Source organism: Micromesistius poutassou (assembly GCF_964030765.1).
Source record: "Micromesistius poutassou genome assembly, chromosome: 14".
Classification (NCBI taxonomy): Eukaryota; Metazoa; Chordata; class Actinopteri; order Gadiformes; family Gadidae; genus Micromesistius; species Micromesistius poutassou.
Window position 1 is genome coordinate 12296110 of NC_140284.1, and position 15570 is coordinate 12311679.

General features: G+C 48.1%; 1 protein-coding gene across 6 annotated transcripts in view; it reads right to left on the minus strand.

Moving 5' to 3' along the window:
* LOC311358382 (titin-like) overlaps positions 1–15570 on the minus strand; it is a 150724-nt gene that overhangs the window by 11668 nt on the left and 123486 nt on the right. For all 6 annotated transcript variants that reach the window (XM_084478402.1, XM_084478401.1, XM_084478400.1 and 3 more), the window contains 22 exons: positions 14489–14785; positions 13778–14365; positions 13375–13677; positions 12971–13267; positions 12598–12885; positions 11800–12105; positions 11394–11696; positions 10352–10657; positions 8311–10077; positions 7923–8216; positions 7481–7765; positions 7079–7378; positions 4842–6908; positions 4334–4636; positions 3514–3819; positions 3106–3396; positions 2656–2955; positions 2235–2540; positions 1832–2134; positions 1202–1483; positions 509–1102; positions 46–333 (listed from right to left, as the gene is read on the minus strand). In XM_084478402.1, the coding sequence (XP_084334528.1) occupies positions 46–333; positions 509–1102; positions 1202–1483; positions 1832–2134; positions 2235–2540; positions 2656–2955; positions 3106–3396; positions 3514–3819; positions 4334–4636; positions 4842–6908; positions 7079–7378; positions 7481–7765; positions 7923–8216; positions 8311–10077; positions 10352–10657; positions 11394–11696; positions 11800–12105; positions 12598–12885; positions 12971–13267; positions 13375–13677; positions 13778–14365; positions 14489–14785 (10374 nt within the window). The remainder of the gene's footprint in view (positions 1–45; positions 334–508; positions 1103–1201; positions 1484–1831; positions 2135–2234; positions 2541–2655; positions 2956–3105; positions 3397–3513; positions 3820–4333; positions 4637–4841; positions 6909–7078; positions 7379–7480; positions 7766–7922; positions 8217–8310; positions 10078–10351; positions 10658–11393; positions 11697–11799; positions 12106–12597; positions 12886–12970; positions 13268–13374; positions 13678–13777; positions 14366–14488; positions 14786–15570) is intronic.

The following is a 15570-nucleotide window of genomic DNA, read 5'->3' on the forward strand; positions in this document are numbered from 1 at the left end:
CATGGAATTCAGTCCAAACCGAAGGAGGTTCAAAGTGGTTCTTACAGAGCACGATGACCTTGATGACCTCAGTCGTGACCCCGGTGATGTTCTTGACCTCCAGGGTGTAGTCTCCGGAGTCGTCGATGTTGGTGTCGGACACGGTGAGCTTGGAGAACTTCCCGGTGCTCTTCACCTTGACGCGCTCCGACCCCTTCATCTTGGTACCAGCAAAGTACCAGGAGCAGACTGGGGGAGGTCTGCCCACGATGGGCAGGTCCAGGTCCAGAGCCTTGCCAGCCAGGACATTCACCACCTTCTGAGGAATGCTGGACAGATCCACGATGGGCACCACTGGAGAAAGAACACAGGTAATAATGGAGTCAGGAATAGTTTATTGTATATTTCTACTACTGCCATGCCTTTCTAAACACGTGAAGATCTTACCTCTATATTACACCATGATATAATTACCCGGTGTATTGTTTATTACATATGATATAATTAGAACTTGTGAGGATGTTCTCACCTCTTTGTTCCTGAACCGTGACAGCGGTGAGCATCTCCTTGGGCTCGCTGGCTCCTCTGCTGTTGATGGCCAGGATTCTGAACAGGTATTGCTCGTTCTCATTCAGCTTCTCGATGGTGTGCTCAAAGTCGGTGGTCTTCAGGGTAGCCACCTTCATCCATTTGTCAGTGCCGAACTTGCAGGCTTCGATGGTGTAGGCGGTCAGCCTGCTGCCTCCGTCGTGCTCTGGCTTCTCCCAGCCCAGAGTCACCGAGGTCTTGGTGACATCGATCATCTCCAGCTTCTGAGGAGGCTCAGGCACTTCACACACCAGTACCACGTCTGGAGTCTCACAGGCCTCACCCACACCGTAGATGTTCTCAGGCAGCACTCTGAAGTAGTACAGCATGCCCTCCATCAGACCGTCGATCTTGTAGGAAGTCTTGCTGCACTTGGAGGTGACGGTCTTGTAGGCCCTCATGGAGGCTTCCCGTCTCTCGATGATGTAGTTGTTGACCGGTGCGCCGCCGTCCACTGTGGAAGCCTCCCACGAAATGGTAGCAGACTCCTTTGTCAGTTCCTTGATCTTGATTGGTCCAGTTGGCCCAGGTGTATCTGAAAAACAAATACAACGGTCAGGATTCCTCTGTTCAGAGAAAGGCAAGTGTAATCTGTGTTTTTATAGATTCCCAGATGAGTCTGTCACCATCTTACCATAGATCTTCACGAGGATGTGGACCTCCTGTTTGCCGGCAGAGTTTTCTGCTACCAGGGTGTATTTGCCAGCGTCATAGCGGTGCACCTTGTCGATGATGAGCGTGGTGGAGCTGCTGGTGACGTCGATGAAGCCACGGTTATGCAGGTCCACGCCAGCCTTGCTCCAAGTAAGGGCAGGAGCGGGGCGGCCGGTCACCGTGACAGGCATGCGCAGGGAGCCGCCGGCACGCAGACAGATGGTCTTCTTCAGGTCGTCATGCATCTCAAAGTCTGGAGTTTCTGCAGCACAAGGGAGAACACATCTTAGTTTCATCTTCTTAAAGCATTAGTCAACAACAACTTTAGACTATAGCTATTGTGACCCTGATATAACTTTAATCATAATGCAATAACTAAAGTGAAGCTCACATCATTTTTTTTATAATAATGGCATAACTAAAGTGATGCTGATATAAGAAAATATGAAAAAAAAAATGTAATAACTAATAATAATGTAATACTATAGTGATCTTGATATATATATAATATGATATCCACAAGTGATCCTGGTATCACTGTAATAATAATATCCACAAGTGATCCTGGTATGAACTATACCCCTGGTGTTGTTGGAGAGAGGCGACCTACCTAGCCTTTCCACCGGCTCCGTCTCAACGCAGGCTTCACTGAAGTCCCCGGTTCCGTTGATGTTAATACCGGCTACTCTGAAGCAGTACTTCTTGCTTGAGGACAGAGCTGGCACCATGTGCTCGCTGGTCCTCAGGGGCTTCTCGTGGGCCTTTGTCCATTCCTCGGCTCCTGACTCCTGCATCTCCAGGATGTAGCCAATCACGTCGGCTCCTCCGTCGTCCACTGGCCGCGACCAGGCCAGGCTAATGCTATCGGCATGTGTGTCCACGATACGTGGAATAGAAGGAGGAGCAGGAGTGCCTAAAGGGAGACGGGAGTTCATAGTTAGCATTATTCATATGATACGTAGAACATATGTATCTCCAGAAGTGTATGAGGTGTTTTTTCTGTAGACACTTACATGTGGGCACTCTGCAGTTCACATATAGCGACACCTCACTGGCTTCACCCTCTCCCGCCTTGTTAATTGCGGTAACTCTGAACTGGTAGATGTTTCCCTCGGTCAGGTCCGACACCTTCAGCATGCTGTCCACCAGGGTCCCGTCTCGGTTCACCTTGACCCAGCGGGCGCTCTTCTTCTCACGCCTCTCCACCAGGAAGTGGAGGATTGGGCTGCCCCCGTCACTCTCTGGCTTCAGCCACTCGATGGTGGCAAAGTCCTTTCCGGACACCAGGATTTCTGGGGCTCCCGGAGGAGATGGCACAGCTAGGGAAGAGGGAGGTTTGTCAGCAGAAGTTAGCTGGAGCTCTAGCTCTATAAACATATTTTTTAATGCATGGCCAAAACCCATTGTATGAGGTAAGGTTTCAAAGTGACTTACTGAAGGTGTTCCTGGCTACCATGGGTTCAGACTGCAGGAGGACTCCAGAGCCGTACTTGTTAACTCCTCGGACTCTGAACAGGTACTCTGTGTTCTTGAACAGTCTGGTGATGTCGCACTTCAGCTCCTTGCACTCATCATCCATCACCACCCAGTTGAGTCGGTTGGTGTCGCGGCGCTCCACGATGTAGTGAGACACATCATCGCCACCATCCTCCAGAGGAGGGTTCCAGCTCAAAGTGCATGACTCTTCTGTGATCCTGCTGATCCCAATGCTGCCTTCGCAGACACCAGGAGTATCTACAAGAGAGAGGACATGTTAGATGCTGCAGACACCGGGAGGATCTACAAGAGAGAGGACATGTTACATGCTGCAGACACCGGGAGGATCTACAAGAGAGAGGACATGAACTGTGAGTTACTCTCTTGAAGACCATTGTTTCCACTCACCAAGGACCTTGACGTTGACCTCAGCCGTCCTGGTTCCACTGACGTTCCTGACGGTAAGGATGTACTTGCCGGTGTCGTCCCTGTCACAGAACTTGATGATGGCCATGGCTTTGGTGGGGGTGTACTGCAGGTGGTACTTTTCACACAGCTCCAGGTCTCTGGTTCCCTTTGACCAGCAGGCCTTGGGGTCTGGCCGCCCGCCCACAGCAGCATCAAGGACCAGGTCAGAACCGGCTCGGACTGTCACCGTGTCCAACAGCAACTTGCTGTCCAGCTGGGCCTTTGGAGGTTCTGCAGTCCACAAACGGTAGGTTAAGAAATGCGTTTACCTACTCACAATACACAACAATAATAATAATAATAAACAATAATAATATCTGATAAAAAGATGCAGATCTGACAACATACCGAAGTCGGTCTTGCACTGCACGGAGCCAGTAGAGTCTGAAGGCATGCTGAACACCTGGTTGGTGTTCTTGGCAATGACTCTGAACTCGTAAGGCTCTCCCTCTCCCAGGGCGGTGACCGTGAAGAAAGTATCAGTCACGTTGGTGTAGTTACACTTGAGCCAGCGACCTTCCCCGGTCAGGGTGTAGTTCTTACGCTCGATGATGTAGCCCACTATGGGACAGCCGCCGTCGTTCAGTGGAGAAGACCACTTGAGAGACACAGTGGATCTGGTGACGTTTGTGACTTCAGGTTTGCTTGGTGGGCCTAGAACACAACACAATGCTCTTATCACACAGGCACTAGAGAGATACTTCAGGCTTGCTAGCTATGTATCATGTACTTTATATTGTGGAGTTTAATATCCTTGTATTCTAATAAGTGCTGCTGACATGGACGTTGAACCATGGCATTATTACATCAGATTAGATGGATTAGATAATCTTTGTTCCTGTTTGATGATTTGTTGGACGTGATGAAAGATGATGCCCACAGCGTGATTTCATGGTGAACTACAGTGGAGGTGGTGCTCTACAGTAGAGGTGGTGCTCTACAGTGGATGTGGTTCTCTACAGTGGAGGTGGTGCTTTACAGTGGATGTGGTTCTCTACAGTGGATGTGGTTCTCTACAGTGGAGGTGGTGCTTTACAGTGGAGGTGGGGCTCTACAGTGGAGGTGGTGCTCTACAGTGGAGGTGGTGCTTTACAGTGGAGGTGGGGCTTTACAGTCGAGGTGGTGCTTTACAGTGGAGGTGGGGCTCTACAGTGGATGTGGTGCTCACCAACGGGGTTCTGAGCCACAGTCCTCTTGGATGCCTCGCTGGCCTTGCTGAGACCAGCGCTGTTCATGGCAGATATTCTGAACTGGTACTCCAGGCCTTCAACCAGTCCTTCCACCTTGTAGTTACACTCAAAGCAGGGGACCTTGTTTTCTCTAACCCAGAGGATGATGTTCCTCTCCTTCTTCTCGATCCAGTAGCCAGTCACCTTGCTGCCTCCATCATTGTAGGGTTCTTCCCATTTGATGTGCATGCTGTTGGCCGTGACTCCAGACACGCTTGGCTTGGTTGGCGGGCCTGGGGGTGCTGGAGGAAGAGTTTTAAATCATGTTTATATAAGGTTATAAGTTTAGATTTTCTAGACTAGTTTGACATATAACATTTCTCAAGATTTTTAAGTTTTTCCACAATGAATAACAATGATGAAATATGATTATCAAATCATTCAGGGGGTAATGGAGCAACAAACAGTAGCTATGACAGCACTGGTCGGGTAAAAAGCATTACTCACTGAATGGATGCTCAGCAACGATGGTCTCAGATTCCGTGGACTTGCTGACTCCAAATTGGTTTTCAGCACAGACCCTGAATGTGTACTGCATGTACTTGGTCAGGTGACTAACGTGGAGGGAGGTGCGCTTCACGCTGGAGTTGATGAGCTGCCAGGCGGTGGAGCCAGACTCACGCTTCTCCACAATGTAGTTGGTGATGTCAGTTCCACCATCATCCTCTGGTGCGCCCCAGTCAATCTTACAGGACTCCGAAGTGATGGAGGAGACCTCAATGGTCCCGGCAGGAGGACTTGGTTTTCCAATAACGTTGACATTAATAGCGAAGGTCTTGTTTCCTGTCACGTTCTCCAAGGTCAGGTAGTATTTACCTCCATCTCCTCTCATGGACTCCTTAACAGTGATGCTGGTCCTATCCTTGGTGACCGTGATGGAGACTCTGTCTGAGTTCTTCAGCCTCATCTCCTCCAGCCTCCAGCTCACCTTAGGAGCAGGTCTTCCACTGAAAGGAACATCGATGGTGAAGGTCTTTCCAGACCTGCATGTGACGAGCTGGTTGACGATCTCACTGAGGTCAGCCGCAGGTTCGATGTGAGGCTCCTTGACTAGAACAGAGGCCAAAGTCTCCTTCGGCTGGCTTGAGCCAGATTCGTTCTTGGCCTTGACGCGGAAGTCATACTCATCACCTTTGTTCAGCTTCTCAACAGAGATTGTGAGGTTCGTTGTGTTTCCAACTACCATCCATTTATCTGTACCCTTAGCTCTTACCTCAACAATGTAGCACTGGATACGGCTACCACCATCATGCTCTGGTTTTAGCCATCCCAGAGACACAGAGGTGTCTGTGGTGTCCAGTACGTCCAGCCTCTTTGGAGACGAAGGCTCTGCTGTAGCAATGGTAGGATCAGTCAGCTCCAGGGCTTCTCCCAGGCCATGTTGGTTCTCAGCGGAGACTCTGAAGAAGTATGGAACCCCTTCCAGCAGGTCCTGGATCTTCAGAATCTGCTTGGTGCATTTTCCACCAGACTGCTGCCAGGTGCGGCGGCTGGCTTCACGTCTTTCTACGATGTAGTGATGGATGCGGGCTCCACCGTCGTTAATGGGAGGTTCCCAGGTCAGAGTGACTGATCCCCTGCCCACCTCCTGGAGGGCCAGGGTCTGTGGAGCTCCAGGGGTATCCATCACTTTCACAGTGTAGGTAATAGTCTTGCTACCACTGGGGTTCTCCAGTGTAATGCTGTATTTGCCTGATTCATTTCTGCTGCAGTTTTCCATGCTCAGTGAGCTATAGCCCTCTGTAGTAGAGACCTCAGAAAGAACACCTAGCTCCCCGTCCTCCTTGGTCCAGCTTGCTGTGGGGATGGGCTTCCCTCTGAAGTGGATTCCCAGACACACCGAGCCTCCAGCCTTGACGATGTGCGTCTGCTTGAAGCTGGCATCAATGTCCACCTGTGGGGGCGTGAGTCTGTCCACGGCCTGAGCGGCCTCTGGGATCTCCTGCTCCTCACCCCGGCCCACATGGTTGACCGCCGCAACACGGAACAGGTATTCAGCTCCTGTCTCCAGGCCAGTCACCTCGTAGTTGGTTTGTGTCACCAACTCCTCATTCACTCTCTTCCATTCCTCTTCTTCTCCCTTCACCATCTCGACGATGTATCCCAGGATCTCTGTGCCTCCATCATCTGCGGGCCGGGACCATTCCAGGCTTATGCTTGTGTTGCTGGAGTCAGACACACAGACCACCGACGGGGCACAGGGGATGTCCTTCGGCTCGGCGGCCATGATGGGCATCGAGACATTGCTGGGAGTGCCTACGCCGGCATCGTTCACGGCCATGACACGGAACTCGTACTCGGTTCCCTCAGTGAGGTGGAGCACCTTGTGGGCAACCTCAGTGATGGGTTTCTTCGTGATCACTTTGTAGAAGCGGGTGGTCTTCTTCTCCCGCTTCTCCAGGATGTAGGACTGAATGGGGTCTCCTCCGTCAGAGGTTGGCACCGTCCAGGCCAGCGTGATGCTGTCTCCGCTCGTCTCCGTGACATCAGGAGTGCCTGGGGCATCCGGAGTGGCTAGGGAGACATTCACTCTTTATTCTTTATACTTATTATTATATGTCTTTTTTGTATTTTTGTCTTATTATTATTATTATTATTAACAATAATAATAATAGTTGTTCAGCTTTAAAAAATGCTTTACTGCCATGGTGCGAAGCCACCCTAGTTAGGAAGATCAAACTTACTGTATTGCAACTGAGCGATGACAGGGTTGGAGTCCAGAGGTCTTCCCACTCCAAACTTGTTGACAGCAGAAATCCTGAACTGGTACTCGTTAGTTTTGATCAGCTTTGTGGCATCAAAGGTGCATTCCTTGCACTCATCAGTAACCATTGCCCAAGATATCTTGGCTGTCTCACGCTTCTCGATGAGGTAGTGGGAAACCTCAGAGCAGCCGTCGTTCTCTGGCGGACTCCAGGATAGGGTGCACTTGCCCTCGGAGATGCGGCTGAAGGTGATGGGTCCCACCGGCTCCCCAGGTGTGTCTACACAAAGAAACAAGCTCATTTAATACTTCACATTGTGTATGTATATACATGTATATAAGATTTCTCATTTAATCAATTTAGCTGGAGCTAATACTGCACCTTGGACTTGGACATTAATAGTTTCCTTCTTAGTTCCAGAGCCATTGGTGGCCTCAACAGTGTAGACACCCTTATGGGTACGATCAGCGTCCCTGACAAACACGGTGCTGGATCCTGCCATATTAATAATGTCCATGATCTTCTTGGTTATCTCCACTCCATCTCGGTGCCACACCACTTTGGGAACAGGACGGCCAGTGATGGTCACCTTCAGTCGGATGTTGTCTCCTGCCTTGACTGTTAATCCTTCAAAGTACTCGGGACCAAACTCAATGTTTGGTGCAGCTAACAAGAAAAAAATAATACAGGTTAGTTTGTAATCAATATTCAAGGTATTTTTGGCCTTACAAATTTTGTGTGGATTTTTTATTTATTTAAGTAATATAGTTTTGATCACTGAGCTTTTCCGTGGGTTCAAACATTTTATGAAGTAATCCCTCACCGTTTTCACTTCTGACCACGATGAAGCCAGAGGAGTTGGAAGGTGGGCTGATAACACCAATTGCATTCCTGGCGATGACTCTGAACTCATAGCGCTCGTTCACAGCCAGGCCAGTAACTGTGTACTCGCAGTCATGAACTTCTGTCAGGTTAGCCCTGAACCAGCGACCCTTGCCCTGCCGTTTCTCAATGCTATAGGAAGTGATTTTACTGCCACCGTCTCGTTTGGGAGCATCCCACTTCAAGCTCACAGAGTCACCAGTCACATCGGTGTAGTCCGGCTGGCCAGGAGGATCTGAAAAACAAGTTTATTATTATATTATCCTGTCAGAGAAAGATACGTTATGACATTTACTACAGACATAACTCGTGAGTATGCAAGTCCTCACCAACAGGAGAGACAGCCATGGATGGCTTGCTCTCGTCACTCATCCTGCTGAATCCTGAGTCATTCTTGGCGTAGACCCTGAAGGAGTACTGCAGGCCCTCGATCAGGCCCGGGATGCGGTACTCCGTCTTGGTCACCAGCATGTTGTTCACCTTCTGCCACATGATGCTGTTGATCTCCCTCTTCTCCACATGGTAACCTTGGATGGGTGCGCCGCCGTTGTAGATTGGCTCCTCCCATTGGATGGACATGCCGTCGTTGGTGACGTTGTACACAAAGGGAATGCCTGGTGGGCCTGGAGGCCTGAATTGGTGCTTAGCAATAACCATCTGGGACAGCAACGGCTCACTCAGACCGTACCTGTTCTCAGCACACACTCTGAACTGGTATTGTGAACCCTTGATCAGGTTGGGGATCTTGAACTGTGTGCCTTGCACACTAGAGCAGGCCATCTTCCAGTCAGACTGAGTGGCGTCCCGCTTTTCTATAGTGTAGCAAGTGATTTCTCCACCTCCGTCGTCATTGGGTTCCTCCCATGAGATCGTGATGCTCTCGGCTCTCACCTCATCCAAGAGGATCGGTCCGATCGGCTTGGACGGTGGTCCCAATGTGATCACATGGATGTGGAAGGATTTCCTGTTGACGTTGTTGTCAAGGGTTAATGTGTATTTGCCCTCATTCTCCTTTGTAACATTCTTGATCATGATTGTGGCTTTGCTCTCAGTTTTCTTGAAGCGGATCTGGTCGCTCTCTTTCAGAGGCAGGCTGTCCTTGAACCACAGGGTATTTGGTCTCGGCTTGCCCTTGTAGGGCAGCTCAATATGGACATTGTGTCCCAGGCGAACACTAAAGGTTCCTCCTGGGTAGTCTGCGAGACAGGCCTCAGGTGTAATTATGTAGTCGATCACCTTGATTGGCCCAACCTCCATAAAGTCACTTTGACCCTTATCATTCCTGGCAGCAACTCTGAAGAACATATCTGTATGTTCTTTTAGTTTCTTCACCTCACACTCACACTGCTTGCTTGTTCCTCCCAGGGACCATTCCTCCTCACTCTTCAGCCTCTTCTCAATCATATAATCAGAGATGATGCTGCCACCATCATAATCCGGTTTCAGCCACTGGAGAGTGACGGAGGTCTTGGATGAATCCTTCATGGTCACTTCCTTGACTGGTCCTGGTACCTCGGTAGCCTTCACTGGCTCAGCAGTGTCACATGGGTCGCCAATGCCATTCTCATTCTCCGCAGACACGCGGAAGAAGAAAGATGTTTTCTCAGAGAGGTCTTCAATGCTGTACGTTGTGTCAGTGCATTTATTGGTGACAGCAGAATATGCCCTCTTTGAAGAGTCTCTCTTCTCAATGATATAGTTGGTGATTTCAGCTCCACCATCCAGAAGCGGCGTCTCCCAGCAGAGTGTCACCTTCCCACGAGTCACGTTCTTCAGAACCAGGTTCCTACAGGGAGCAGGGGTGTCCTGGACCTTTACAGAGAGGGTCACGGTCTGGGGCTCTCCCACCCCATTCTCAATCTTGACATTGTACTTTCCAGTATCGAGCCTGGTAACTTCACGCATGACAAGGACTGAGGTGGTGTCTGAGTGGTGGAACTCATATTTGGGGTCGTTGTTGATGCAGTCCTCTCCCTTGCTCCAGGAGGCTGTGGGGGCAGGTCTTCCCTTCAGGGGAACAGACAGCTCCACATCCTTTCCTGCCTTGACGATGTAGTGAGTTCTCATGGCTACATCTGGGTCCACCTTGGCCTCCTCTGCAGAAAATATAGCATATGAGTTTCTCACACATGCACTCATGTAATTAATACTGTAGTATAGAATAATTAAATAATTAATCATTAATAAACCTGTATTGTTGTACGTTATGGAAGTTGTACTAATCTATACTGAGTAAAGTGTACGCATCATGATTAAAGCAGTATTGTTGTATTTGATGGAAGTATTACTTTTCTATACTGTTGGACAGAGTATAGTATAGAGTTTAGACATCCTGAATAAAGCAGTATTGTTCTGATTGTGAGTTCATACCCAGGATGTCCTTGGCCTGCACAGCCTCAGTCATCTCCAGAGGCTCTCCACGACCAGCACAGTTGACGGCAGACACTCTGAAGAAGTAGTTGACGTCTGGTTTCAGGTCATGGACAGTGTACTCTGTTGTTTTGACCTCTCCCTTGGAGGTGATAAGGGCCCATTCTTCCTCTCCCTCCACAAGCTTCTCCACCATGTAGCTGATGACCTCGCTGCCTCCATCCCATTCAGGCTTGGACCATCCCAAGGTGATGGATGTCTTGGTGGAGTCCACCACCTTCAGCTTGCAAGGCTCATCTGGATATTCTGATGTAGTAGTAGGGGGTGTAAGAGTTAGATTTGTAGATGAGCTACAGAACACACATCATCATCATGGTCTAAAGCAGGGGTGGGGAACGTCTGGCCCGGGGGCCAGATCTAGAAAATGAACCCATTTCTTTTTCTTTTTTTTCCAGATAATCCTAAAATAAAATGTTCACAAATTACAAGCATAGGCGATTACTTTTGACCAAAATAAAATTTCCTTTTCGTTTCGAAAGTTGAGGGTCACGAGTCACAAGGTCAGGGCAGCACAGTAGCACTAAACACATTCTGTCACAGACGGCTAGCATAGCATTGAATATGCCTGTTATATTGAAATACTGGAGGGTGAAAGAAAAAAATTAAATGAAATGAAAAAAATGAATGCAATGTGTTATGAGACTGACAATTCAGAATGTGTTATGGAAGTAATAATGTTTCAACTTAAATTCAGAATGAGCACACAGAGTGAAAATGTTATGACTTCCATGTTGAAAGTAATATGTAACAAAAGTGTTAAAATGTTGTTGTTGAATATTGGTGCTGAATATTGGTGCTCTCGCTAGAGATGCGCTCACATGTAATGTAATAATCAGTTAATAAACCAGTCTTTGGAACTTTCATATGATTCACGTTTGGTAATTCTTAAGTGTCTATATGTGCTCAGCATATAAAAACTGATATGGCCCTTGATTTCATAAAGGTTCCCCACTCCTGTTCTAAAGTATTACTCTGGACCTACCAACTGGATCAGCGGCCCTGTAGTAGTCCGAGACCTCAGAGAAGGGCCCTAATCCCGCCTTGTTGATGGCACATATGCGGTACTGGTACTCATTGCCCTCCGTCAGATGGTAGATGGTCTGCTTGGTGTCAGTGATTGGGTCTTTGTAAACCCGGATCCAGCGTGAGCTCTTCTTGTCACGTCTCTCCAGGTAGTAGCCAGTGACGGCAATGCCTCCATCCACACCTGGTTTGCCCCATTCCACCACCATAGTGGTCTTGGTGATGGTGTTCACCTCAGGGGTGTGTGGCTGCCCAGGAGTCACTGCAGAAACACACAGTGCATGGAGTTTTGGTTGTGAAACATTCAACTGAACATGGTTAATTCACGGTAGTTAATAACGTTACAGTATTGTTGAGAGACTTACCGAAGGCATTCTTAGCCACGACTGGCTCGGACTCAAGAGCTTCTCCGACTCCTAGCTTGCTGACCCCCATCACTCGGAACACATACTCGTTTCCTCTCAACAGCTGTGAAACACTGACATGGGTCTCCTCCAAGCAGTCAGACACAGTGGACCAAACCACTCGGCTGGTCTCGCGCCTCTCCACCACGTAGTGTGTCACTTTGGCGCCTCCTTGGTCAGCCTCGGGCACCGGCTCCCAGCCCAGGATGATGCGGTCGGCGGTGACGGATTTGAATGTGATTTCACCAGCCGGGGGACCAGGCTTGTCTGTAGGAGGTAGAGAGATAAACACATGAACACATTATAAGTGGGAGAGGTGGCTGTTGGTTGGTATTACTTTTTTTTTGGCATCAATCTACTTCTGTACTGTTTATCGCAGAAAAATGTCTTCTTCAGGAGATTTGCGCTATTCATTTTCGTTATATTTTAAATTCTATGATTTTATTGAATCGTTTAAAGTATTAAAATATATAATGGAAGTCGGTGGGAGGGGAGTTGACCCCGCCTTTTCATCTTGGCTCTGCGTATGTGTGTTCCTGTCTGCAGAAGTGGTTGCCCCTGGGGCTGGCCAGAGATATTAAGCTGCCCGCTCTTCCTTTTCACCCTTGCTATGAGAGCTGAGAGCTGCTGTTGCTGGCAGCAGCAGTGGGATCGAACTCTCACACACATTTTATTCAGAAAATGCAACATTCTAGTTATTATTATTATTTGTCAAGATATAAAGATGATTATAAAACATTTAGTAGATAAATAAATTACCAAGAATTTCGATCCTGATGGATGCAGATGCCGAACCCAGAGCGTTCTTGATCTTGATTTCATATGTGCCAGTGTTGAAGCGAGAGGTGTCCTTGATGAGCACACCAGAGAAATCTGTTGTGCTTTCAACAGACAGTATGGAGGAGGACACCAGCTCCTTCCCATCCTTTAGCCACTCGATGGTTGGCAGAGGATTAGCAATGATTCCCACCCTGAGTTTCACTGCAACTCCAGCCTTGTATTGGACGACATCCAGGTACTCGGGGGGAAGGTCAATCGCTGGAGCACCTGAGATATAATTTATTTATTTTAGTAAAGAAGTAGAACATATCCACATACAGAATATTAATAATGCATGCAGGTTGCCACTTACCACATGAATCAACACAGGTGACCGGGCCAGCACTGAGGGACGGGTTGCTCACTGAGCCGATAGTATTCTTGGCATAGACTCTGAACTCGTAGGTCACATCCTGGGTGAGACCAGACACAGTGAAGCCCATGTCGATGATGTTGGTGAAGTTTGCCTTCACCCATCGTCCTTTGGGACCATCTCTCATCTCTACACTGTAGCCGGTGATCTTGCTGCCGCCGTCGTAAGGGGGCCTCTGCCAGGCCAGGCAGACAGAGTTCTTGGTTACTTCTGTCACTTGCACGTTGGCTGGGGGCTCTGAGGAAACATAGAGCGTTAACCTCAAACTTAAAGCTTCCAAAAATATTATAACTAATGATTTCACAAGGTAACAATATGATAAATAATACAATAATAACACTTACCACAGGCATCGATAGCCAGCACTTCCTCTGATGTTTTGCTCAACTTGCCAATGCCAGCTGCATTCTCTGCAGCAACCTTGAACTCATAGAAGAGACCAGGGCAGATATTGGAGACCCTCAACTGGTTGGCTGGGATGGCCGTCTTGTTCACCTTCTGCCACAAGATGCTGCTTCGTTCCTTCATCTGGAGGTGGTATCCGATCACCTGGTTTCCACCGTCTACCACAGGCTCGTTCCAGCACACCAGCAGATTCTCTCTCGAGACAAAGCCGATCCAGGGGGTGGACGGCGGGCCAGGGATGGCTAAAGTCAACAAAATGTGGTTTTAATAATATTGTACACAGAACCGAATCCTTTAAGATGAAAACACATAATCAAGATACGGAACCAAAGGAATACATACTGTAAGGAAGCTTGATTGTGATTGGTTTAGTGTCAATGTGGTTGCTGACTCCATAGCGATTCTCTGCCTTGATTCTGAACTGATACTCCTCTCCCGTGGTTAGCTTCGTCACCTTGACCGCACTTCGGGCGATGTTCGTGGAGACCTCTGTCCAGCTAGGAGTACTGGTCTCACGTCGGAGCACAATATAGTTTGTGACTGGGCTGCCTCCATCATATTCCGGAGGAGACCATTTCAGACACACTGTACTTTCTCCGATCTCTCCCACCTCCACTGGGCCGACAGGAAGTCCGGGGCGGTCCAGCACCACAAAGATGAGGGGTATCTTGGTGGTTCCTCCGACATTAGAGGCAGTGACCTCATATCTCCCAGCATCACTAGGGGTGCTCTCGTTCAGGGTGATGGTGAGGCTCTCTGGGGTGACTTCAGTCAGTAGCCTCTTGGAGCCCTTGATAACCACATTGTTCTTGGACATGGTCACTTTAGGCATGGGCTTGCCACTGAGAGGAATCTCAAAGGTCAGGTTGCCACCTGCTCTTACATAGACAGTGTTCTTGGGGTAGTTCTTCAGATCAAACTCAGGAGACTCTGTTTGAATGAAGGGAAAAAAAGTTAAGGAAGGTTCTAGATTAAACACACACTAAATATATATATATATATATATATATATAGCACTTATTGGAGGTGTGAAATCAAGGCAGGGGTGCATACCGTGTATTTCTTTGACAACAACAGGTACAATCATCTCTTTTGGCTCGCTGAGTCCGGCATGGTTCTCAGCACGCACTCTGAAGAAGTACTCAGCACCTTCCCTCAAGCTCTTGATGGTGTGGCTCATGGTTTTCACTGTAGCACACTTAACCCACTTGCTCTGTCCCTTCTCCACGGCTTCAATGAGATAGCCAGACACCCTGCTGCCACCGTCGTACTCTGGTCGGGTCCAGGCAATGGTAACGCAGTCCTTGGTAACATTTGCAACTCCAAGTTTCGTGGGAATACTTGGTACCTCTGTAAACAGAAATAAACGAATCAACGAAACATATTAAGTTAAGCGCCTCATATTAGTTACTTTTATCAATTATTAAAAGGGATGCACCGATCAGGTAATGTTAGGATGAATAATACTGAAAACAAATAGAAAACTACTATTTGAACACATTTAAACAGTGATGTGACATAGGCCAATTAACCAAGTATACAACCACGTTTTAAAACATCCGATTTTAAATAGTTAATAAAGTCAGCGATAGTTTATGTGACATATTTGATGAACAATTGTCTTTCAGTCAGACAACTCCAGCCCAGGCAACTGTTAAACAACGGTAGCATTAACACCTCAAGCATATCATGCAAACGTGCTGTCAAAATATAAACTCTTCAAGTCAAATGCGCTGGCTCTTAAAGGGGATGGGAGGTGGAACTCTCGTTGGTTTATTGCACGTTACGGCCAAAACACACCTACAGGTTTCAGAACAACCCATTTTAGATTTGTGTCGGGCGCAAGAGCCATTTATCTCGCCACCATAATAGCAACATCGCCATAGAACCGCCCACAAAGCTACTTCCGCTTCGCGCTTGTCTAAATAGGGCCCTTAAAGTATTACGCCACGGTGTGTGAAGCATTTAACATCGCTCACTAATACACTCAAACACAACAACAGTATTAGAAAAGTATGATCAAATTGCCATAGGTTGTATCCATCGGGATAACACGACACCCCTCCTTCATAGAACTCTCGGCCCAAATCGCACAATTTTTTTTAAATCTCATGTGTGTTCGAAATCCAACTGAA